General features: G+C 39.3%; 1 protein-coding gene across 1 annotated transcript in view; it reads right to left on the reverse strand.

Annotated features, from left to right (window-relative positions):
* LRP5 (LDL receptor related protein 5) overlaps positions 1–27,542 on the reverse strand; it is a 168,206-nt gene that overhangs the window by 132,418 nt on the left and 8,246 nt on the right. Inside the window, exon 2 of the mRNA XM_075094394.1 lies at positions 710–1,106. Within this exon, the coding sequence (XP_074950495.1) occupies positions 710–1,106 (397 nt within the window). The remainder of the gene's footprint in view (positions 1–709; positions 1,107–27,542) is intronic.

The raw sequence follows: 27,542 nt of genomic DNA on the forward strand, positions 1-27,542 counted from the left end.
TGGGGCCCAAACTGCACATCAGTACTGTGCACAGGGACAGCAAATAGCACATGTGAAATGGTGGGGAATATTGAAGAGGGAGGGAGGAACCATACAGAGATACAAGTATTTTCAGAAGCACTAGAAGTGACACATCCAGCCTGCTCTCTTACTTCCCTACCTGGTCACCTTACAGCACGGAGAGTACCTGGTTTCACCTGGATTCTTTTGCTTGCTGGCACAAACATGATTATTCAAAATCACCACTTAAAAATATCCTGATTTTGTTTATGAGAGCATAGCAAGTGAGAATTCCTGTTTCAACTCATGCAGATTTACACACCTTGCTGACTAGATACATTAAATCAACATCACATACCAAATGAAGGCTAACCTACCAGACAAGATAACTGAGAAAATAACAATAAAAAAAGCTTGGAAAACTAATTACTTTTCAGAAGTGCAATGGAATACGTTAGGCAACCATACTGGTTGAATGTTTTACTTGGCACCTAAGAACAGCCGTAATTTTCTTTTTGGCTCTATGTCTGGGCTGTCATTTCTCGCCACAAAATATTTAAGCTCTAACATATGTTCAGCTACAGATCTTGAGAAAAATACCTTGGGAAAATGTCAACTGAAACAAAAGACTCTTTCTTTTTCAGGACTAAAAACTCAACATAAATCACCACTGTAGCCATTTAAGCATTTAAGTCAAATTAATATTTACCCATGAGCAGGATCCAAAGCTATTGCCCTGGGCTGATCAAGGTCTTGCCAGAAGAGGACTTTTCTAGATGTTCCATTGAGATTAGCTACTTCTATTCTATTGGTTTCTGAATCCGTCCAGTAAAGTTTTTTCCCAATCCAATCACATGCCAGGCCATCCGGAGAAACCAGACCAGAAATGATGACATTCTGCACCACATTCCCAGTTTGGTTAATGTAAGTTTGCTTGATGGCTTCTTCACTCACATCGGTCCAGAAAACGATGCCTTGTGAATACTGGAAATCAACCGCAGCAGCATCCTCTAAACCACTGACCACCACAGTGGACTCCAGTTTCGTGCCTCCAGCATCCACGAGTCGAACATCCCGCCGGTTGGCAAAAAGCAGAAAGGGAGATGCTACAGAAGAAAAAAATGAAAACATGTTAGTATTATTGGCATCTATAGATGTTAAAGCACCTAGTATGAACATGGCAGAGGAGGATTTCTTTTCCCAGATCAGCGGGGCAGGCAGTACAGCAGAAGGAACATGGAAGTTTCACATGAGAGAAAAACGCACACTACCCAAAAACCTCTTCCTTCCACATGTCAGACAAATGAGTAAAAGGCAGAGCAAAGAGCAGGACCAAATCTGTATCTACCGGATATGGATAGCGTCTTCAACATACTTAAGAGTTCAAACTGACGCCCTTCAACAATACCTTGTGTCAATCCATAAACCCAGGTTTAGAACAAATTAACTCTTTGTGGTTTAAAAGCTTTGGTTCACCCCAGTACCCTTCCCACTCCTCCCCCCAGTTCTTCTAACTCAAGCAGCCACTGCTGGAGTTCTACACCAGTCAGCTGCTGACTCCTAGCTTCATATACAATCATTTCACTCCATGCTGCTGCTTCCAGTGCACACCCAGCAGAGGTCCAAACACTTGCCACCCAACTCAAGGACCAACACACATAACACAGCAGCAACAACAGATATGTTATTTCATCTTCTATGGCTTCCAGCCTGTGATATAAATACCTTTAGTTTCAAATTCATGTTACTGTATATAATATATGAGAGTTAGTTCTTGATATTGTCTTTCAGATTCAATTCCTCCTGCAGTTTTAAAACAAGACAGTTTATACGAGGTCCAAGTTGCAGGTCTGCTATGCTGGCAGCCCTGTCACATGCTATTGCCTTTTTCATGAACCCTGGCTCCAGCTACATGCTCACTGCAGAGTGCGTGCCACTGCATGGGCCAAAGCAAAGTACATCTCTGACAACAGCTCATGTATTTATGTGCACACCAAGGACCTCAGCTAGAATCTACAACTCAGTTTCAGATGAACTTAAAAACATGCATAAAAATACAGTCTTATTATTATTTTGCATGGCCTTCTTTTCCCCCCAAGTCAGAAGAGAGATGGCTTTATTTTTCTTTTTTTGAGGAAGTAATAAGGAAAATTTAAATCAGCTGGTGGTTTTAGTGAGGATCTTGGAGAGCAAATACAGACAATTGTTATCATGAATGTTTCACTGAAAACGTAGTATCTTTGTTTTCTACAATATTAACTCAAGAAAGTTTATTCAGCTTGAGGAGAACTATTTGTTAAGAAATGAAGTCTCAGTATCACTCCTATCCCATTTCCTAACTTGCCACGTCCTCATCTCTGTCATCCTTAAAAACACTAGGAATAGCATCATGAAAGCCCAACAGGTAGTTACTGAAAACAGAAGAAAAAATGTCTAGAATGCAAAGTACTTGGTTTCTTCTCTGCAAGTCATTGGTTCCCCATAACCTTGTCTATTTGAAGTGGCACTGTACCAAACCATTTGAACGCTGGAAAAGTTTGATTTTAGCAGGCTCTTTTTAAGTCACAAGTTCTTTGGGGCAGAGAACTTCTCAAGTTATGCACACTGCCTCTCAAAACCAGCCCCATATCCAGCCAAAGATCAAAGCCATAAAAAGTCTTTTAAAAAAATTTAAATTTTTAAAAAATACTAATACGTTTTGAGGAATATGAATAGATGGCTTTTCGTCTAGACATTTCCATTCTGAAGCCATTGTTAATGGTACTACAAAGGAAAAAGGAACCTGAAGTATCAAGTCCAATCGAGAGCAGAGGAACTCAACAGCTTCTTAACTAAAGATCAGACATGAACAAGGTCTAATCCAATCAGTATCAATATTATCCCAGTTCCCCAGCCCTTTCAAGACATTTCTTCCCCACTGATGCACACAGTAGGGCAACAGCATACAGATAACACATTAACCACTGTGTTCTCTGTCACTTCTGTGCTTCTGAGTCATCTTGATTGAAGTGCAGCCACATTGTGTTGGCTATGAACACCCAGTGGGGAAATCACATGGCCCTGCTTCCAATTGTGTTAAAATTTTACTGTGTTTATACACTGACTTAAACTGATTGACTCTTGAAAACAGCCAGATTTTATCCCTTTTAAGAACAGATGATTATTTAATTTCCTTCAGAAAAAATAAAAGAAAGAAGGCAGAACTCTGATTTTGAAAACCCTATCCACTTCTCTGCTCCTCCCCACCAGCCTATTCTATTCAGTACAAATCTTATAAAAAATTATTGCAGAGCCCTTTTAGGCCATTACTAGTATTTTTAAAAAAAACACACCAAAAAAAAAAACCAAAACAAACAAACAAACAAAAAACCCAACCAGTGATCAAAACAAGTAATTGGTTCTGAACACTGATTCTTACCTGGAATGCTGCTGAAGAAACACAGGCCCTCCCAACTTTAAAAATAATGCAACGGTCAGAAGAGCAGTTAAATGCTCTGTTTCCATGGCCTTGCATTCTTCACATCAGGTCAGAATGTTATGGCTCATTAACATGCAAAGCTAGCTCTGGTAATTCTGCAGCTTCAGCTAAATACAACCTCTAAGATGTCCCAAGAAAAGTTCACAGAACTTTCCAAATTTCCAACTTCCCCAGGTAGTAAGCAGCAAATCTGAAAGGGGCAACCAAGAAAGCAGATGCCTTTCTAGGAGGACAGATGCATAGCATTTAGTTTCATAGAACTACTAAACTCAACAGTTTAGCAATTCAAAAGACACTCATACTTTATGCCATTATAACCAACAGTTCTTTTAAGGCATCAGGATGAGAAACAAAGAAAGTTCAAAAAGCAATAAAACAAATGGCATTGACCAAAAACATCACTTGCTATGCCATCAACAAACCATCGTAGAGATTCAAGATCATCCCACTGATATACAGTGCAAGTTTGTTTATTTTGAATCCCACATGTATGTAGGACCAAAGGTACATTTCCAAAAACATGCAGACCAATTTCCGTTCAAAGCATGCTGTCTTCTCAATCCTGAACTGGGCTTGAAGGTCCAGAGAACACTCTTATCCTTGGTGCATTTAATTCTTTACTGCACAACTCTTGACAAGGCAAACTGGAAGGCCAATTAGCGGCAGTTTCTGAGGAGAGGGATGGAGGGATGGGGGGCACCCAATAAAACTAGTAACAACTTTGATTACCATTGACCTTCAAATGAGCTTATCTGTCACACAACAACAGGCAACATCCCTTGCTTGAGGAGTTACTCCATGGTTAGAAAGTTAGGAGTCTCAGAACGTGTTATACTCTATTTTGATCAGCAGTGCTCCCGACAACTGCAAATTGCTTGAAAACACCAGCTTCTATTTTGAAAAGAGAAAAAGAATAAACAGTAACAGGATGAATGATGAATGTGGAAGACAAACTGTTTACATCCAGTCTATTACCACCCAACTGAAAGAACAACATTTTAATGCAGTTACAACAACAAAAAAAAAAAGCTGTATTCTTTTTCAGTAAAATTAGAACAGCTCATATTTTTCCATAATAGGCAATATTTAAAACCTCTGTACACAGCTGGAGTTCACAATCCTTTGACAAAGCAAAAAAAGAACGTGAAATCCCACAAATGATCAAATGAACTCTAAACAGATAACAGCCTAAACTGTAGAAAGTTACAGACTTTTTGCAGCAATTCTACAATCTCATTTGGATCGTGCAGTACTTGATCAACAATACTTCATTCTAGAAGGACATATTATTTCTATTCAAGAAACCACCAATTTTCCAGTGGTTTTCTGCTAACTGGAAAACACACCCTTGGCTTGATAATGGAGCTATCTACACAGAGGCTTATTGCACAACAGAGTGGAAACAGAGCTTCTCATGAGTCTATTAACTGGAGAAAAGGAAACACTCCTGATCAAGCCAGTTAGGAATCAAACATGGGTTCAATTTCCAGCTTTGCTCTTGATCTCGTGAATGCTCTTGGGCAAATTGTCTGTTCCTTGTCTATGTTTAATTACTGAATTTTAATTGTTTTACCTGCATCAGGAAAGCTGTCTTGTGCAGACATAATGTAAAACTGGAGGATTTCTACACTTTATAATAAATTCTTTTGGCTAACCACTATAAACAGTATTGGTTTTAGCACATCTACCATAGTTCCCTTACCACCATCTCTACTGCATTCATAACTGATGCAAAAAAAGCATTTTTTAAAATGCACTGAGGCTTCGACTCCTCTGCACTTCACCATACATAAAAAGGTAGTAATAATCTTTCTTTTTCTCTGCCTTCCATCCATCTCTCTTAAAAACATAAGCTCTATGAAGTATTGCAAGTCTACTGCCATCTTCCCGGCTGTAACTACCTTCCAACAGAACAGACCAGTGTGCTGCTTCTGAATTCAGCCATTAACTTTCATTTTTTGTTTTAATTGTACCAATCCCATCTACAGCACTGAAATTTCAGTAAGTGTTTCAGGGGCACCCGTTAGCCCCAGCAACATGATATGGGGCAGACAACTAAAAATTGCACTATGACAGGGCTCAGCTCATTTGCATATTAAGACTAAGATGACCATGAATTATAATCAACAGAGCATTTACCATCAGTTTCTGGTTAGCTGCAAAGCTGCAACAGTTCTAACATAAGCTGAGAAAGAGAGTTTTAGAAAATTATATTTATACTACTGCTTCTTACTTGTTGACATGCCTACATTTTGTCTCCTTTCCCTTAAAGCCAAAATAGAAAGACATGAGAGTACCGGGGCATACGCATGAGTCCTACTCTTGAAAGCACCAGAAGTGCAGAACACACACCCCCTATGTATAGCACAGGAGAAAAGCCTTAGTTCACAATTCTTAAACTAGGGTAAAGGTCACGGAAAGGTTTAACTGCACTTTTAAGAAAAGTGACTGAGGATCTTGGGAGCCTGGTACACAACATAAAATGAAGATCTCATTTTAATAAGCATACAAGCGAAAATAGCCATCCAAAATTACAGTATGTGCAACAACTTATATTTTAAATATTATTTCAATTCTTAACAGGACAAATGCATAGGGGACGTCTGTGGTTAAGCCATCTGCACTGCTGGATGGAGAGAATAGCATATAATTCTTGCAACAGTCAATGTCCCAAACCACAAAAACATTATTACCAAGGAACAAAAACAACTCCCCCACCCCTGCCACAGGCACACAAGATGGTAAAAAATAAATGTGTCAAAACTTTTGCACCCAAGTTTTTACAATTTTATGGAAACTCTAAGACAGGACAATGAGTAAGCATGCTTCAGCTTTCTATACTTAAAAATAGCTGCTATGCAGAAACAAGACCATGTAGGTAGGATCCTACAGCCATAAATTAATTGGAGAAACCGGTTCTACAGCACAAAGTGATCCCACTTATCCAGCTCTAGCTCTTTTGGAGCGTTAGTAGGCTTAGACCTTTGATGTGTAGCATCAAGCTGCTTCCAAACATTTAGGGAAAGAAGTTATTCCACGTGCTGTCACCCTTTTGGGTGTTACACCCGTTTTTCATTATTCATGCCTTAGCTCAATGGCAGAGAGACAGCAGGAAGCTCACGTGCCAGGACACACAGATACTACTGGAGCCATAAAGATGCAGGAAAGAAGGTAAAAAGGAGAGAGGTTCAGGCATGGAAGAGAAAGGAAGATAATCAAGAATTTAGCCAAACCTGTCTTCTAAAATCAAACACAACTAAAAAACCCACTCTTTGCTAGGCAAGAAGGGAATATGGCATGTACAAATCCCACAGATACACTGAAGTTTATTTTATTCTTTTAATGCAACTGTTATATATTTAGCAGGGGAAAAACAGTTTCTTTCTTAAAGACTAAGCTCTGCATTCTGGACCCCAGTCCTTTTCACTGGCAGCTGCTGCTGCTGCAGAGAATCTGAAATCACCAACTTCAAAAGATAGATTAAATGTTGATCTTCCTGTACTAACTGCACATACTCAACCCGAGTTTAAACTTGCCACATACAGTCCTCCAAAGAATAGGGGGCTATTGCTTTCATCCTCGAAACACGTTATTGTAGATAAGGTGAATTCCCAGCGTGATTACTAAATTATGAAAATTCTTGCTGCCACAGAGGTAGGTGGTAGTAGTTTGTAGAGCGTAGGACTAAAAAAATCAGAACTCCTCACTTTCACTCCCACATATACCCCCTTAGTGAACTTAAGCAGGTGCTTCAGCCCAATGATTTGAAAAAATCATTCCACCCGCCACAAACATACCCTTCCTTCTGCTGTGAATTATCTCAAAGGGCTGCCGTAAAGCCTACTCATGCTTGAGCAAGGCACTTGAAGATCTTCTAGCAGCAGGCTCATGATGCACTCAGCTTTTCATTCCTGGCACGGCTAAGACTTCTCCTCTCTGCAAATCAGGGACTGAATGCGGGTCAGTGAGCTGTGAAGGAACAGCTATTCTGTGATGGCTGGTTTATAGTACTACTTTAAGAGGAATATATACTCCTTCCCCAAATTCCACCCCATTCCTCTGACCCTCCAGCTCAATCCATTTGATAGTAATTTCCCTTGCCAAACCATGAAAGAAAAGTGTTCTGGTTATCAAGTAAGGAGGGTTCATTTCCATTTTATCTGATTTTAGGTAATCAAGATCTAAAATTCAGGGGGAGACAGGAGTGTTATCTTAAACCAATAAGAATTTCCACATGTATACGCATTGTGTGCAGCAGATATTAGGCAATTTTTTAAAATTTTGCTCTTTACCAGCTATATTTCACATTGTTTACATGGTCACACCAGGCATAAAGCAATCCAATCCACATTACTATCCCATATTATGAAATATATTTGGTGCCAGTTTTATTTATATGTGCTAAGTATTATCTTGAGCATCACTGCTGAATACTAGAAGACAGACAGAATCTCAGTGACCTATTTGCCATTAGGCTATAGTAAAGGGAGGTTGTTCATCCATCAATGTACCTACAGGAAGTGACATGGCTTTAGCCACAAATATGTTTGAGGGAGGGGGGTTTATGTAAATAAACTATGTAAGCTTAAAGGACATCTGGTTTAGCAGCAGCAAGCTGGAAAGGGTCCACAGAAAATTATTTTGAAAATTTTAAGTGGGCTTAGAAAACATGAAGTTTGTTCTTCTCATCTAGGAGAGAAGTTGCGACCACAGTGAGATAAAGACGACTAAATGAACAGTTCAACCAGTGAACACTTTCGTGAGAGGCTGAAGATCATTTATTCTTAGCCACTGGAGAAAGGACACACTGAAGAAATTAGATCAGTTTAGGCTTTGGGTTTTTCATGGGTGGAGAAAGGAACGCAGAGATGATGCAGAAAGAAACATACTCTGAAGATAACGGAGCACACTATAGAAGCTACAGAATTGCTTGCAACACGGGATTTTTAATTTAAGTGGTTGGATAGCCATTCCCCAGGTATTGCTTTCCTGACCCGGCAAAGGAGTTTCATCTGAGTGTCTTGAAATCACATACAAAAAAAAAAGCTCCATGGACTGAACTCCCTACAACGTTCCACTGAAAATCTTGATTACAAGGGTGTGGGGTGGGTTGTGTTTATGCTTGGTTTTACACAGAACAGTTTTTAAAACTCTCTCAGTAACATAATACTTACATCACTGTCTGCTGCCCTCCTGAAGCAGATGAATTTTGTAATTTTATCAAACACTAATGATAAAATATTGTTAGATAAATTGCTAACTACCTTTTATTTTTTAAAATAGGCAAGCAGTAAGTTTTTTTTAAGATCTTGTTATATTTTCTGGATTATGTAGAGTTCTCCCCCAATAATGACAGGGTTTTAGGAAGACAAGAGATTTACTTCAGACTGTTGGTTTTGTTTGGCAGCCTACAGTTTTTAAATAATAATGTTAGCAGTACCAACAAAATATAGCACTGATTATATACCATTTCATCTCCATTGGCTTGAATTAGTTCATTTCCCTTGGTCAAGAGATGCCAAAGGATTTCTCTGAAGAGCACGCTCTGAAGAAGTCCAGCAAAGGTGCTTTGCACAAATTATGAAACTTAGGATTTGTTCACATTGTCTTTGATGGCAATAAAATGTTTTAAAACTTTCCAACAGCAAACTCTGAATTTATTAAATATTATCTTGTACTGTTTCTAGTTATATTACCTACTTCAAGTAAAAATCTTCACATACCAGAAAAGCCAAATGAGTGGATTCATTGTGCATAATTTAGTGCAATTCCAACTCTGCAGAAGCTGGAAGCAAGATATGTGTGTTCAAGATCACTTTTCTATGGACACATTATTTTAAAGGAGGGTTCCTCAAACTTTTCTGTCTTTTCCCACAGACCACCCATTAAGCACGCCACATGAACTCCCCTCCTGGTGCACAAGGCAATGGTTCTCTTAGACTGTCCTTAATACTGCTGTAGCAAATACTGAAATTGGTTGCATAGAACAGCATATTTCACCTTCTTTTAGCACAGTTTAGCAGCTGGAAAGGAGGACAGCCAAGTCCATGTGGGCAGCCAACACTACACAGACCACCAAGCAGTGTACAAAACATATTTAGAGATCCACTAAAAAACTAAACAAAAACCAGAGTAACAGCTGTGATCTGGGGACACTTACATCAAGTTGCTGAGATACTCATTAGGGAAGACTCGCAAGCACCTTAACTGTTTTATTTAGAGGACAAGGCAGTTTCACTGCCTAGAGCATAAAGCAATTTTCATCTGGTCTGTGTTGTTAGAGGAAATTTCTAAACATTATTGCAAAACTGGCTCTTGGCAATCTCTCCATGTGCAATGCACAACTGGTGTTCAGCCAAACAATTGTGAGGACTGAAGCTTCATGCAATCATGACTAGCTAATGCTAAACAAATACGTCTGCAGTCTGAACTCCCACCTCTTCCTGGCCTCAGGTTCTCACCCGAGCATTTTACAGAAGTTAAAATATACATGGGATTTTCCTAAAAACAGAATATACTGTTCACAATAATTTACTTATTCTTCATAGGATTCTCCTGCAATTTGCTAGTCAAAAATCACAATGCACACAACAGCTTAAATGTGAATATACCATCTACTAGGGATTAGGGCATTTTGGCGCCAGACAGGCACCAACAAGCAGCTCTGAAAACTAGCACTTTGAAAAGTGCTGTTAAGCCCAGCATCCTCCAATCTTAAAAGTCAGCTTTTGAGTTTGGTGCTGGTTGGAGATTAGAACCTGCACTGAACTCCAGGAGAGGTTAAACTGACAACCTCCATCAAACTTCAATGGTAATGGCCAAAGCTCACAAGGCCAACTGAAAATCCTAGTCTAAATGTAGACAGTAAACCCCACAAGGAAAGTGAAAATTTTCCCACTCTTTAAAGAATAACTAGGCAGCAGTACCTCACAGGTCTGCGCTGGGATGTTTGTTTCCGACACTTCGTCCAGAGGAATTGGAGAGCAGAGACCCATCATATACACATGGACAATCTACTGACCCGCACCACAGCCTCCAAACCTCCTCTACACTAAATTAAGAATGGTGTGATACAAGGAAGGCCTTACACACCAGCTGCTGTCTCAAGACATAATGAGCAAACTTCTCCAGATCCATTGCAGACTACCACACTGGACGCTCACCTCCTCCAGCCATACAAAGCTATGGTCTTTACGCTGCCATCTGTAAGAGTGAAAGATGTTGTAAGCACTTACAATTTGTAACCCGTGGCCCAAAAAACTCAGTGTAGAGGCAATCTTTAATGATTAATTACTTGCACTGAGGGAAGAGGCATATTGCTTTAGTGTCTCTCACACAAATGCCCGCAGTGACCCTACCTCAGCTAGATGCTCAATTCAGAAGTCTCTAAGGAGCATGTTCTGGAGGCAAGTCCTCAGCAAGTCACCGAGAAGCTACCATCATAAAAATACAGTGGATAGCAGGCATGTTCGCAACAAGGGCCACTCTGTGGCCCTTTTATGAGAATGCACTGGCATCATTACTGCAGCGCCAGTCTAAGCGTCTACTAAATAAAAACTCAGACTTGTGTTACCCACAGCTATTCAGATACTAAAGAACAAATACTTTACCTCTCTCCTCAGCCTGTTGTACAGCTTGGCTGGTTAACTGAAACACAAATTTGTTTATTGTCTGCTCAGACAGCATGTTTGCATGAATCTATTCTGATGTGGAACTTAAGAAATTAATGGCTTCAACAATACAAACTTGTATTATATTTATTTTATATTTTGCCTAATATCGTAGGACGCTAGTTTCAATTCCATAACAGTGTTTACCATATTCAAACCACACTGGAGCTATCTGTCAGCTGACTCATGACAGTTTTCTTTATAAGAATTAATATGGTGCTCTGCTTGTACCCACAAAAATTGGAAACAGCCTGTCCATAGAGATTTCTGGTATTTTCTGATTTTAGAAAAAGCAGAAGTGGCATTGAAGTAGTCTCTGACGTGGTACTGCCATTGGGCTTTGCCAGAATGGTTAAGTGCAAAGGCAGTACTTAAAAATAGGGATGGGGGATGTGGCAGGAAAAAGCCATACTCAGATGTTTCACATTCTGTGATGCAGAGTACATGGCAATAATTTTGCTGTTACTTTAATGCAGTAGGCACAGATATCCACCCTACCCACCACCACCCCGCTGCCCCATGTTATGCTCAGCAGACTTTTAAAACTGTAGAGGAAACTGATGATTTGTCCTACTTCTGCATAAACTGCTTTACAAGAATGCAGACAGAGGGGTAACTTCCTTGAACATCTAAACACGACTTTCATTGTGAGTAACAGTTCAGGACAATCCATGAATGGAAAAAAAAACCCTGCAGTGTCCCCTTTTTAGATTCTGGATGCCAACGGAAGCAAGGTTCTTTTGTGGGTTGGCTTTTTTTTTTTTTGCAGTTTAGTTTATTTCTCCTTGGTTTGGCAGACAGCTGTCTGGCCAATAATAGTAGATTATGCAGTGATGACGGTTCCAAACTTTTAATGGATAAAATAGTGGTTCTACATCATTTGGAAAATTTGGCTTGCAAATCTTCTCCAAGACTTGAACAAATATAGGCTTGACAAAGGTATGCTTGTTTCTGATCTGAATTGCTTCCAATTTCTAGTTCCAGTTCCAGATGTTACATTAATTCCAAAAGATGCAAATTTTAAGAAAGCTGGAAAAAGACATTTTACTTCTGTCTCTACCAAACATACGATATGTACCCTTGAAAATGTAATATATTTGTCAAATGCAGAAAATTACTTAGGAATAACATGTGCTGGATTTGGCTGCTGGTAAATGTCATTCGCTGGAATGAAAGTATTGTCAAGTCAGATGTGGAAGACTCAAAACCTGACGTGGTCGTCTTCTAACAGTTAAGAATCTTCCCAGATAAAACCATCTTGTTAACGGGAGCCTGTCACATGATAGTGGGCTTTAGAGGGTATGAAGTTGAGAGAAGTTTCAGTGCCAAGTTGTGGACGGGACTTCTGATTTTTGTGCAAGTCTCATGACTGCCTTCCAGTCAAATATTCAAGATTTTGTTTTTGTGAGAGCTTATTAGTAAGAAGATCAAAAAGATGATGAGGTGAAAAGGATTATATAAGATAATGACAATTGTTAAATTGTGCTTCTATTTATATCACTGGTAATACTTAATTTGCCCCCTCTAATGTAGCAGATAAATACAGTAATCTGCTCCAAGCTTTGTAAATCACTCCTTGCTGGAGATTATTCTGCTTTAGCCAAGAACATTGATTCATTCCTTATGGTTCCTTTTGTCTCTCTAAGGCCAGTGTTTGTCCTGCTGGAACTACGCAAAGGAAGATTTTCTGTTCTCTTTATTATCATTATTATTCTATAAATTAGATGGTTTTCAATATTGTGGAAGCAAAGACATGGCACTTCTGATAACTCAGCTTTTTTCAAACATCTGTTCAAAAACAGTGGATATGTTGGAAAAGAGAGCACGTTCAGGATTTCACTAACTTTTCTTCCATTTTTTTGTCAGAAGTCAGCCAAGGGTCAGGAGAAAAAAAAAAATCTGACTTGCTTTATTTTGGGATTAAAGTGATCATAGTATATTACAAGTTGAATCAAAGATTCAACTCTTCCAAGTTCTGAAGGAAAGTGTTAATTAAAAGAGGTGTCACAATGCCATTGAAAACAGCTGTTTTGATAGATTGATTTCATGTGTCTGGTGATCAGGATATGATTTTTATGGACATAATGGAATCGGATTCAATGCTCTTTGGGGCATGCTTGCACTCTGCTGTTAATACACATTAATGCCAGCGTTATCTTCAATGGCATTGCAGTTCACATACTTGCAAAGTGCACGGTTGCCTCAAACTGATCTCTCTGAGTAAGGTATGTAAGTGAATATCACTCACTAACTGATGGTATGCTTTTTTTAGAGCGCAGACCACATTCTATTACAATTTACCTGGCAGCCACCATCTGCAACTGTGATACATTTTTATGCTTGTGTCCAAAACTTTTTGGTAAGGTCTCCACTGGTGACTATATTTTACTTCAACACTGAGTCCCAAGGACTCTTAGTACCAAACTAAGACTTGGTAGTATATCACTGTTGGACAGAAAAGCTTGAGTGATGTTTTACCCATGAAATTATTTTCCCTTTAAATTGGAGATGCACATGGCTCACTCATAATTTGGCTGTATCACAAATTAGTGAAGATCATAAACTGGCAAAAATCATTCCTTCTTTTATCTAAGTGTGCAAAGGGTCTTTAACACAGCGTAACAATGCACAAATCCTGGCCTAGATGAAGAAACATAAAATAATCGTCTGTGCTATTTGTCCCTCCAAAATGTGGAATTTAAGGACATTTCCAGAAAAAACAGTTGTCACTTCCAAACCTCCAGAATAAAAGAGGCTCTCCGCATTTGGACCCGTGTTGGTAATATTTAAAAGAAAGCAGATTGTATCAGTCTCCTTGTACCTATTTTTATAGGCTGGTAGTTTGTGCATGCAAGAAGAGAAACGTGTTTTGGAATTCAGCCCCAGAATGCCTCATTTGCTTTCTTGGAACAGGTTTTGAGCCTAGAACTGAAGAAAATCTGAGAGAGGATGAAAATTTGGGACCTTAAAAGATGAGTTACATAGGACGTGTTTAACGTTTCTTGTCCTGTTGTTTTTGCAGCTGACTAATTACTGCTCTGCACAATCTCATGGTTATTAAGTGGTCACTCTCCTTGTCTGTTGAATTTTGGTGTTTGCAGAATTGTGTGACATGTAATCAAGGATAAAGGTCCCAAAAAGAAGACTAAAAACAATATTTAAAAAGGGGTGATGCTCTGCACTGAGGGAAGGTTCTAAAACTGCAAAAGGCAGAGAAGCTGGAGGGGTTCCCCAAACTCCCAGGGCAGTGCAGGGTGTAGTACATACTCCCCTGACAAATGCAGTACTCCAGGCCAAACCATAAACTCTGTGCAAATCGAGCTCCAGCTACATTGTGTTAGGAGGGGTCTTGATTTAAACATGCCCTTTGTAGTGGGCTGGGTCAGATGTGTTTTGTTCTGCCTGAAGCTGAGTCTGGTTGAATTCCCCCTTCCTGCCCATCCCCAGTTACATGTTGCTCCCCATCCCCCAGTCCCCTACTACCTCACAGATGTTTTAGTGCCCTGAAATCTGCCAGCGTGACTGCACACATAGTTGCTTTCCTTGTGCCGATCCTGTCAAAAGGATCTCAGTTTAAAAAGGCAAGTAGATAAAAACATAGTTACTAAGGCAACTTCTTTGCCCAGCTCAGCTGCAGCCAGAATATTGTCTGGCTGCAGACTTGCAGAGCGCTCCCTGTGCTGCTGTGTCTTGTTCACATGATGCTCTGGGGAAGGAACTTTATAGGTGGTTTTGTGCTTAAAAAATATAGTACAGTGGCACGCACAGTTTTGCTTTCCTCATATGCTTTAAGCAGACCTAGCCATCTAGAAACTCACAAACTTCAGATTTCAAAATATTTTCATCTAGAGCTACAACAAATTATTCATCACTTTTTATTTTTCAAGCTGGGCTTATTTACTTCTTGAAACTTTCCTGTGAATCGCAGTAACATCCTACTGGCATAAGAAATTAACTCTGCAATGCATACACAAGAGAAGCTGCCACAACGTTGTCAAATACTCTCATATGGCAGAAACACAAAGTAGGAGATATACTAGGAAAGTACGGTGCACCTCAACTTCAGCAGCTGAACTGAAAAAATGCATTATTCTTTTCTTCTCAGTTCACTGAGAGACTTAATTCTTCAGTTTTCTTCTACCCATGGTTTCCCCACCTGTATAAACAGCCAAACTGAATTATTGTTTTAACCCAACACATATCTGCCTTTCCCAAACAAGAAAGGAAATGAATGTCTAAAAAGCTTTCAGTTCATCATAAAAGGGGTCCAAAATCAGAAGGAAATCTGCTCACTACAAAGGAACGCGGGGAACAAACCACAACACAAGCTTTACACAACATGAACTGTCATCATTCACGTCATGGTAACACCTAGAATTCTGCCAGAATTAAGATTCGCACGCTGAAGGAGACAATGTGGACACATTGTAAAGGATTGTCACACCTGAAGAACTCACTGTCTAGATGCACAAGGCAAAGAATGAAAGGAAGCCAACAGAAGACCAGGATTAAGGGTCCTGCCCATGCGGAAGACATGCAGCCCACAGCAGGACCAAGACAAGACCCCAGCGTACTAAGTAGAACCATAACCAGTGTTTCTTTCCAGACAGAGTAAACTTACAACCTTTTATACCATCAAGCTACCTTACAAACAAATTTTGATAGAGTAAAAAAAGGCATACATTTTAGTGTGGCAAATGGTTTAGGAACAACCTCTGCCATCTCTCCCATCCCTTCGGCAGCCTAGACAAGTTGTACTGCAAATAAGAAACTGGACTCCTGACACACAACACATCTAGACAAGTGTAACTAAATGTTTTTCCATCTTCTCTAATTTCAGAGAATTTAAGTGCCAAAAGAAACAACTCCAGAGCTGTGCTACAATGCAAATGGTTCAAATACAGAAGAAAAAAATATGGGGTGGGGGAAGAAGACATAAACACCACAGTACCAGTTCAAAGAAAATCCTAGCTGCCATTTTTGGGAGTCGAAAGACACACAGCTCATCTCCAAAATCAGAGGATCACAAATATAAGCAGCACACCGCTGGAAGGGTAGACAGAAAAACAGGAATGCAGACAATTTTCCCTACATATAAATAAAAATATACAAGTTCTAGAACTGCTTATAGAACAAAGGTGAAAAAACGCATCCATGGAGGTTTTTACGTATTTAATTTTGTCCAAAACCTGCTGAAGGAAGGGTTCAAGCTTATTAGCATTACACAAGGAAGCAATATCATGGAAGGCAGAGCAATGTTTATTTGTTTATACTAAAACAAAACTAACTCAAGCAATGTGTGGCCATCACCAATCTGATTATCCTGTTTTATGCACCATATCCCTTTCCTCCACCCTTTATTTCTACTTTTTGGCTGTGTCTTCATTGCTACAGAGAAAGATGTAATTATTACACTGAAATAGCTATTTCAGTGTAAAAATGCCAGCAGAGAAAAGGAAACTTCCACATCAAGTAAAAAGCCAGTGTCATTATTTCACTCCTCACCTGAGATTTCATCAGCTGCACGGAGTTGCACTGACTCTATCAGGATTTATACATCAAGATTGCAATATCCGTGTAATAATTACACCTGTTTCAGCAATGAAGACATGACCCAGGACTTTCAGAGCGGAAAGCCTTCTGCCTTTGTGTCTGGAAAACATCCAGGGCATTTCAGATGAAATGATATTCCAAACAACTATTCCAAGCCTATACTATAGTTGAGAAAAAGAAATAAATACTGCTGTCCTTCAGGAGCCAGACTGGGAGTCTGACTAAGGCAGACTTAATACGTTCGCCACTGCAACACACTGCCCAGCATTTAACACACTCATAGCTGGACTAAGTATTAGTGCCATGTGTCCCCTCTCTGGTGAATGCCTTTTAAGCACAGGAAGCTTATTACAACCAGTTTTTACACCTCTTCTATTTCCAGTAATTGCAGGCTGTTTTGGAGTTCAAATGTCCTGGATTCTGCCTTCCCTATTATACATAGGTATATTTTGTACTTATTAAAAACACCACAAAATATAAACATTAATACAAAGAGCTACAACCTGCAGCCTAAAATCACATTTCCAATCCAGAAACGTGACATGCATGGCACATTCAACATGCCAGACACTAGCACACTGTCAGCAATCAACAACGGCATTTTAACTTTTTATAAACAAGGCCCTGCAGTGGATTGTTAATTAACATGAAATACATGCAAGAAATGACCATGTGCATTTAAGTAACTCCCTTCCAGGTATGAACAATAATAACTAAATACAGAAGCAGACATCTACCCTCTCAAAATAAAACAGGAGCTTATGAACCCAATTTAACACACACATTTACATGCAAAGGGCTGTTTTCCTACATACAAAAGACGGAAGTCTTGCTTTAAAAGTACATTATGCCCCCATTCATGAAATTATGTGAATAATTTTTTTAAAAAACAAACAGAAGACACCTTATATTTCACTAGTGAATTGCAAGAAAACTGAACATGGTGCCTGCATCCACCTAGCCTTTGAAGGACTGTCTGAAAGAGAAGGCTAAACAACCAGAATATTGTGAAACTAGACGAAAAACCTGCTTTCTCTAAAAACTAAACATAAAGTAGGCCACAAAAGCACTTGCTTTTTATGAAAAACAGCTTTCTCGTCAAAAACAACAAAAAAGTCAACAACCAAAAATAAAAAACCCAACAAAAAAGAGAACCCACACCAAACAAGCACTGACTTGAAGCACAGCTGAGAGAAGCCCTTCATTTCTATACTAAGCTTAGGTAGGTCATTCTGTAACTAAATACTTGCTCAGTTAGGGCAACCTTCGCTTCCTACTTACAGAAAACACTGTAACATTAGAATAAAAGTTGTACAAAGTGGAAACAGATAACTCCCTTATCAAGCTCATCCTGTGCTGAAATTAACTAAAGAAGATGCAAATAAAAATGAAGATTTCTTTCTCCTTTAAAAAGGGGACCTAAAATCCAGAACTCCCTGTTCACGTCCGTCCTCTGTTCATTACCATGTGCAATGTGGGTCAACCTTGCCATCAACAGACCTCACTTGGCTGATAGAAAGTGTCTCACTTTTGAGGACAATTCAGGTTTGTTTGTCTCCTTTGCTGTGATTAATACTTGCAATGTAGAGCAGCACTGTGCGATACACATTATCGACTCAACAGGGATGCGACTGAAAACCACCAACTCGCTTTATAAAAGTCATTGAGAAGCCAAAAACTAGAAGTCATTATTATCCATCCACCACTACTTCTCAATAATTGTACCATGAAGCCCTGAAGCAGGAAGATGTACTTTATTTCTTCTGTTATCAACATGTGAAAAGCATCAACTTTCTTATGTTTTACTTGGATGAAGTTAGGACATCTAAAACCTCTCAAGAATGTGCTCCACTGATTACAGCATTATATTGTTTCCTTTATAAAACCCTACAACACAGAGTATGTTTTTATATATATACATACACACTTTCATATATATATACACACACACACTCTTAATAAGGTAACAAGACTTGACATCAAATGGCACCAAACATTTATAAAGGCTACTTAAGTTGAAGCTTTCAAATTAAAAACTTCATCTCATGCAGTAATTGTCCAAGAAAACAGCACAACATCAAAAAACATCCATCTACTCCTGCAGAACAGTTAATCCATACAATTAACCCTCTATCGCCTCACAGTAAGAGCGAACACACGCTCCACTTCTGTGTTGCTCAGAAGATTCTCCAAGATGCTATTCTTGTCACTAATGAGGTACAGCACAATTAAGGACTTGCAAAAATAATACACTGAGTTTAGGTTTTCTTTATAAAAACAAAACAAATTTAAAAAAAAAGACAACAGAGAACAAAACATCATAGGCTGTGTAACATCTGAATTGCATGGAGGAAACATGTGGCATTATCCTTCCTTCAAAATTGAATAGGTTAGACCCATCAAATCCTTGATCTTGCAGTATCACAGTTTTATTAGACTAGAGAAAATTTGATTTAAACCATATTTTACCCTATATCATAAAGCAGCCTCTCTTTCTCCTCACTGATGCAGATATTCATTAATAACACGTTTGATGAGAGAGAGGGAAGAAGTGGAAAAATAAAATCATTTTAAGAAGTAATTGAGCAAGGAAAAGACATCCCACAAAACAAAGGGTAACTAAGGACATTACTTACAGCCCAGTCCTCTAATCTAGTTTACTACAGGGCCACACATTTTTGTGCTGTCACTGGATGGGGCGTAGAGTAGAAGCTGGCTGCTGCTTAAACTAAAACCACTGGACAAAACACTCCCTTTGAAACACAGTCTCCTCCTAATCTACACCAGGTGTTGCAAACAAATTCCTTTTCGTTCAGGCTCAAAGCAACACCATTAGTTATGAAAAAGTTCCCAGCAGACTCTAGAACATTTAAAATTAGTAAATCCACTGAATGGCATCACACTGTTGCAACCTCATTTGCAGCAACCTGTGCCTAAATAGTGTTTAAATTGTTTTTTAAAAAAAAAATGAAACCAAACCAAAAACAACCAAATAAAAAGAAAACAAAAACAAAAACAACTTCTTCAGGATTTAGGAAGCAACAAGAGAAACACTTGCAGAGTTCAATTTAGGTATCAAATCAGCCTCCAGGGAAGGAAAAATTTATTAAAATCTAAACAGTAAGCTGCAGATAAACCAAATTTGGGGCTATTTGGGGTTTGCATGTAAACTTTTGTGTACTATTCAAATAAAGCCTTTTTTGTTAGTGCCAATTTTACAACTATATAGAAAGATGTGCTCTGAGGTTGCTAATAGGCAAGTTTCAGGAATTCTTGGTTTTAACATTAATTTATGGTTGTCAGAACTAGAAAGTTTCATGCCATTTCAGACACTGGAAAGCATTTTGAAATCATTACCGCTTTGCGGCTGCATCACTGAAGCCAGGGCAACAGGTGGAGTTAAAGTTGGAAGATCTGTGGTATCCAGCAAAAAGAGCCTGATCATGCATTTGGCACAGGCTCAGCCAAATGTGGGAGAAAGACAGGCACAGAATGCTATCTGCTGTAGACTGGTCTATTTGTTAATGTTTTGGGATCATCCCAGAAAAAGTTATCCTCTTATTCCTAATACGCAATATCTATGACTGGGCTTTGAATAAATTACTATTCCATGTTTCAAAGGCCTTCTAAATAAAAATAAAACACACTCACTTCTGGCCACATATACAACAGTGATATGAAAACTGACATCATACACATCAATAACTGCAAAAAAAACCCCACTGGTTTTTTTTTCCACCAATCACCTTCCTGATGAAGGCCAAGATTTTGAAATTGAACTTGGATGGCTTAGAAAGTTAAACTTTCATTGAAAGAAATGTTGCCAAGCAAACACAACTTACTCAAATACTTACAGTAATCTGTTCCCAGTGCCCTGCTGATATTTAAATAGGAAAATAACCCTGCAAAGTCCATTCCTTTTTATAAACAGCCAACATTAGTTCAGACTTTATAATAACAAACTGGTGCTGAAGTTACTTTTTGCAATCATAAGTGTACATGAATAATGCTTACCCATGTCTCACTGTGCTTGACTGCTCTATTCTTGCATACAAATGCTTTAGTTTAAAAAAAAAGTTATCAGAACTCCAGTTCCTGGAGAAAACGGGGAGGTTTGTGTAGAACTCGGTATATTGCTTCTGCCTCACAATAAAGTGGCTGCAAGCTATACAGGAGAAAGCATTGCACACAGCTGTAACTCAGAGCACAGCAGCTGACAAGTTATATTTTTATCCCTGCAACCTCTCCACGTGCCTGTTGATGCCCAAGCCTCCAGAAACCACACAAAGGGTTTTCATTAGCACTGGTACATAGTCTCTCTCAATTGCCATGAAGCTTTACTGAACCAATGATGAGTTCCTGTCAACGCAGTGGTTTGCAACAGCAATGACAGTCATGCAGCAGCGAAGAGAGACCTGAAGTCATTTTAGTTTCCAACACAGATCAAGATTTTATTTATAAAAAGAAAATTAAAAAATGAACCACTGCTAAGAGTCTCAAAATGAGCATAAAGAATGCATAAAGCAGCTTCCTCCCAATTAATGGCCAGGGAACTAAACAGCTGGAGAATTTAGCAGTACCTAAAAAGGAATAGCAGAATTTCCAAGTAAAAGAACAAATTCTTACCCCATACTAGTATGCTGGTTTGATCATACCTATCCTGCAGTGGACAAGCAAGCAAAGAGTTACTTTTCCTGCTGTCCATTCAAACAAGCCCTCCCACCCACCTCTGGCTCATTGCCAATCAAGGGCCAAAAATGTGTCTGGAAGACATTCTCACCATGTTATCTGAAATGTTCTCACAGGCTCTGGGCAAGATGTTAAGAGAAGGACTACCTAAAAGAAGGCATTCTTCCTCAGAAACCAGCATTTGTGGGCAAGAAGGTCCTAACAGGCTGTCACAAGCAACATATGGACAGATGCCACGTTATAAACAACCATGACAATCAATCAGTTTATATCGAGATGTGACAAGCAGATACTTAGATTCAGTAAGACAAGCCTGTTACACAGCCCCAATCCCTACAGCACAAAATGACCTCCAGGGCTAAGACTGAGAAAGGACTATAATAAAGTATGCCAAAACAGATCTTCGTGGGGAAACCACTCCAGAATATAAGCGCCCTTGGGGAAGTACCTGTGGAATAGCTGTATGTTTTGAATTCATATTCTATCTCAAACAAAGCAAGTTTTGTTACCTTACAAAAGCCTTATAATCTGTATAAGGAAGGTGGTACTAACAGGTTCCAAGCGCATTCCTCAAAGTTGGGCACCACAGTACATCTCCTTTGCACTGCCGTACACCTCCTTTAAAAAGAAAAATTTCTTCTGTGTCCTGCCACATTGACTCCACAGAATCCTAAGAATTGGAGAAGCACAAAAAAAGCACAGCAGAATCTTTACCTATATCTACCAAGTGCATTCTGGATGGGCACTGCAGCTTTTACATGTGCATTTTGCCTACGTAAAAGCACCAGTGTCAAGGAGCAAGTATGACTTGGAGGACTGAGTCAGCTGTATTGAGAACTTACAGTATTCCACATCCTCCCTCATGCACACAGACTTCCTCAGGAGGAAAAAAAAGAAAAAAAGAAAAACAAAACCCCAACTCAGAATACCCAGGCGAGAGGCCAATGCTTACAAAGATCCCATAGCCATTGTTCAGAGAAAACAAGTCAGTTGCATCATTCCCCACACGCAATAAGCTTTGGGCTGGCTGAATTCTGCCTCTGCGGACCAGTGCCAGATCTGGCATCTGGAGATAGAGCACGAGTTCCACACCCTGGGGATCAGCAACCAGAGTTATTTTCCATGAGCTGTGATTACTGTAGCAGGATGGAGAAGGGCTGAATGTGTCAAGGTGGTAATCTCCAAGGTAAATGAATCCCAGATCACTTAAATCTTTTGTAGATAACAACAAAGACCTTGGACCTTTGGATCATGCAAGTTGAGAGATAACATGGAACAGAGGTCACAAGCATAAAACATTTCTACCCGCTCATCATCTCTCCGTTGTGCACTAGGCTGAATGCCAAGCAGCAATCCTCAAACACAGGCTAACCTGCAACTTCTCCAGTGTTACAAATTCTGTCATGGACAATGTTAGTGGAGCTGCATCCTAGTGGGCAGCAGGCAGCCTCCTCAAACTGCCAGAAATAAGAGGGTGGTTCGTTGTTGGTTTTTTGGTTTGGAGGTTTTTCCCCCCTTCCATTCAATGATGCTGCCTCATCATCCTACTTAGAGAAGTAACCCAGTAAGTTTCCAAGAGCTCTCTTGACCACTGTTTTTAATTACCCACCTACAGACATTCCAGCCTTTAGCAATCTTGGTTCTTCGGGCAGAGGGGAGAGAAGAGGGGGCACCACAACACAAAGCAAGCAGGTAAAAGATGTACAAGATCAATGTACAGGATCCCTGCTTAGAAGAGCTTTCAAGATGAGGAGAGATACTACCAACACAGGAGAAGGACAAAACATGCAGAAACTGTAAAATAAAGATTGCAAAAGGTACGGAAAGTGGTTATGCAAGATCAAAGATTTAGGTGCACAAAATTGATGAGGCATACAATTTTGATAAAATACACATCGCCCTACCTTTTCAGGAATACTTAACCTAACGTTCTGTTAGTCTATGGCTTCGTTTCTCTCTAATGAAACACCAGTCATTGACAGTAATACAATGGAGTCAAACAAAGCAGGTTTATCACTAGAAGGTTATTTAAAAAGCATATGTATGCAAAAAGATTACTCTGAGGTGCTTCTTGTGTAGAACACTCCAAGATGCATTCAGAGAGACCATTTATGTATCACTGTCACCTTTTCTCAGCTGAAAAGTTGGAGTACACAGACTTAAGGGCATGCTTCAGTAACAGCACCAAAACCAAATCTAGGTACGCTGAATTCCAGCCCCATACCTAGCAACTGTGAAACTTTCCTCCTTAAAATTATGGATCGAGATCTAACATCAGGGCTTAAAGTCTACATAAAAAGCAGAGGTTTTTCCCAAAACGGAGGGCTATTCCATAACACAACCTTTAGAATTAAAGGAAAAAAACAGCAGGAGAAACCGGTTAACCAAGTGTTCAAGCACATAAGAACATACCTACATATTATATACACATTCACACATATACATATGTGGAATAGCACCCCACCACCCCCCCTTCAAATATCTCACACCCCTCCACATGCACATACTTCAGCATAAACTAGCTGGGACCTTGTAAGAGATTACTTCTGCCTAGGTCAGCGCTTCTGCGAACTAGGAGCAAATATGTCCCTGCTCTGGGAAACCGAGTGGCCTGGTAGCCCATTTGAACTCCAAGTAACTACCAGTCATTAAGTAAAACCCAGGTATTTTGCAGTTCTCTGGCTCATGCAAAATGGCTTCACTTTCCACAAATGATTTTAGTGTTTTAAAAACACTAAAATTTGCAAACAGCAGAACGACCCCAGCATTAACAGGCATCTAACACAGGGATTTTTTCACAACTGTCCAGAATTCCTTCAAGCAGAAAGATTACCACCCCCCAATCCTAACAAACATGTTGTTTTCTGCTGCTTTGATAGAAGAATGGAAGTTCAAAAGTAGCCAGGATAACTCCATGGCCAATTCTCTGCCCTTTAAATGTAAATTTCAAATCTTCCTAGCTGAGCGTTTCATTTCTCAGTTGCAGTCAGATGTGATGGTAATGATGAATGGAATGACCACAGCTATGAAAATTTTTCAGAGAGAAAATTAATCACAACCTATATCACATTTTTGGCTACAAACCGGCTGTGAACAGACAGCAACTCCTCTGAAATTAACCATCTGTAGAACTTGTTTGTCAAAGCTTATTAGGCAAATAAGATCTAGCAGCAGACTGTAAATACACTTACTAAGTGTCAAGCATGCCATTCAAAGTTCAGATGGTATGGATTAGTTCTGCACACAAGCTACAGAGCTCCCTTCAGTTACTCAACTCTTACAGAACACCTGCAGATAATGGTTTGTTTACTGCAAATATCATCCAACACTCGCTTAAATTTTTGCTAGTGTGTATGCATTTCTCCTAGTTTTACATTAGGTGCAATGTTCGCAGACACAAAGTTTTGAGCTCCCTTAAGAGTTTATTTACTGTTTAAAAAAAGTCTCCAGGACTATTCCCCAACTCTTTATAGGGTACATGGTTCCTTCTAGTAGTCTCCATATCTGACTTTTGCAATTGAAAAACACACCTTTTTAATGGCATCATAGAAAACCTATGCACAGATTCCAAAGTCACAGCTGACATGGAGTGTAGTGGGGTTTTGTGGCTCGGGGTGGGTGTTGAAGAAAGGTTAGACGAGATGAAAATCCAGGTTCATACATGGTTTTGGGGCAGGTAAAAGGGAAAGACTTACAAACGATTCAAGTTCAATTTATTGAGGGTTCACTATAGTTTTGCCTGAATTAGCCACACCCAACCTAACTCTCACTATGCAGCTTGCCTAAATAAGTCCAGATGTGTAATTCTTTCTGAGTATACACCTTCCAGCACTTGAACACCTGCAAACCTGAGTTTTAAAATGTGGGTAGGCAAGTCAACTTTATCCAGGCAGTAAAAAACATGCTGTTAAAACCCAGACAGACAAAAATTCTCAATAACTACAGATTTCTTTTACTCAGCTATTGAAGATGCAGATACTGTATAGATTTATTTTTTTAAAAATCATCCACAGCTGGGCACACCTTCTAAGTGGAAAACACTACCCATGTGCATTTTCATCCTCTTGGCTCTGACTTAAGAACATTAATACTAACACAGCCATTTAATTTGCTTTTATATCGTGTGAAAGACACATCCAGGTAAGTCACCAATGCAGGTTTCTGAGGCGAAAGCATTTTTCCCCTCAGGGGGGGAAAAAAAAAATTTTAAACACATCATACTTTAAGGTGCCAACTTTCAAGCAGAGGAAGCAATCGGAGAAAAATCTGAAGATAAAAACTATTTATATTACTTATATTTTATGTCAAAATTCATTCCTGTAGGGCAGGCAACTCTATTCAGAGCTTCTCAATTGTTTGAGAACCAGAAAATTTTCAACGATTGAAATGAAAACAAAGTGTGACAGAGAAAATGGGAAACTTGGTGGCCATGAGTGACCTTCCTTAAATGGGACAGAATTCATAAGTGAGCCACACTTTATTTGAAATAACTAGTTACACAGATTAAAGCCTCCAAAGCTCCTTTAAACTATATGCACAATATAAGTAGTGATCAATATACATCTAACACTGGGTAATTTATGATGCAGCGGTCAAAGGTGACACCTATAAAACAAAGGGTTACGTTTTTGGTTTTTTAATTCTGCTGCTTTGAGAAGTTCAAGAAACAGCATGCTGGCTTTTGTACTAAGCTACAAGCGCTAAGAAAGAACACTAAATATGTTATACAGACATCCTCTATAGTTACACATCAGAGAATAAATCTCATAACCTTTCATTCTTTCTCCTCCTTGAATTATTCACTGTCATCAGCAGACAGCTTGTTACCCAAGAGCCAAACTCTTGCTTTTTCTCTCCCTCCATAATGAAATGTAAAGCAGATACAAATATACTTCTATTTCAGAATATATTTTCATGGCATCACCAAGACACTGGTCTAAGTGATTGCATAAAAACAGTATTTGAAGACAAATACACAGCAGCAACATCTCCTAGGTAACTCCACATGTCACAGCTTTGTGATTGTCCTTTTAAAGCAATCATTCTTTGGCCGAAAAAAACGTATTTTTATATTTGCACAAAAACTTGTTGAAACTGTCCCTTACCAATTCTTTGGAAATAATCCTCGAACAACAACAACAACAACAACAACAACAACAATAATAATAAAGATACAAGGCCTTTCACATCATCTCAAACACCAAGGATGCACCACTTCTAAAACTAAAGCTAGAGAAATCACCTTAGAAGACTTTCTAAAATTCGACACACTGAGATGTCAACCCTCAAGAGCCTTTTCATACAAAGTCTGGTTACACAGGAATACGCCACAGCTTACATAGCATCCTAGAAATGACAGGCTGATGGAAAAGGACATGACAAAGTGCCCAAGCACCTTGCAGGGTGCAAGAAAGACCAAAACCTCATAACGACGAAGTAGCTGGCAGACCGCTCACTCATTGTCACAAAAAATACCGTTCAGTCTTACCTGAAGGGCGAGACATAAACAGTATGTTATTTAGGAAGCCTGAGAATCAAGAGAAAAAAAATCCACACTACAAAGAAATAAAGCTTCAGGTGGCATAAGCCAAGCTCCAGAAAGCTCCCAGAGATGCGTCATGGTGGGAGACCTGCAAAACACTTACCTACACTACACACAACCCAGCTCTTTATTTCAGGAGCATGTACAAAATCAAAATGGGGTACTTCTGACCACTACTGTCACAGTAAGCCCACTGAAAAAGCATTCAATCTCTTACAGCAAGGCCAAACCCAAATCTTAAATTTAAGAATTATGTAGAGAAAAGAGAATGGCAGAAGCGTGGCATAACATAGTGCAGTTGTAGGTCAGGACATCCTATGCACTGGCTAATTTGAAGCAATAAAAGTCACACAAAAGCATTTTGGTTTAGCTGATCCACAAGATATATTATCACTTAGGCATTCTGTGCTGTTGTTTTTTCAATTCATATAATGACAAGTACACCAGGAAGGCTTAGGAGTCTGTCTCCCTCTCACTTTATAAAGGTATAAAAGAAAGAAACTTCACCTTCTTGACAGCCGTACTCTGTATTATGAAGGTTTGCATCACAAAAACAAAACAAAAATAAACAAACCCCCAAACACACCCCCACAACATTTAATTACATTTG

This window comes from Phalacrocorax aristotelis, chromosome 5 (genome assembly GCF_949628215.1).
Source record: "Phalacrocorax aristotelis chromosome 5, bGulAri2.1, whole genome shotgun sequence".
NCBI classification, from domain to species: Eukaryota; Metazoa; Chordata; class Aves; order Suliformes; family Phalacrocoracidae; genus Phalacrocorax; species Phalacrocorax aristotelis.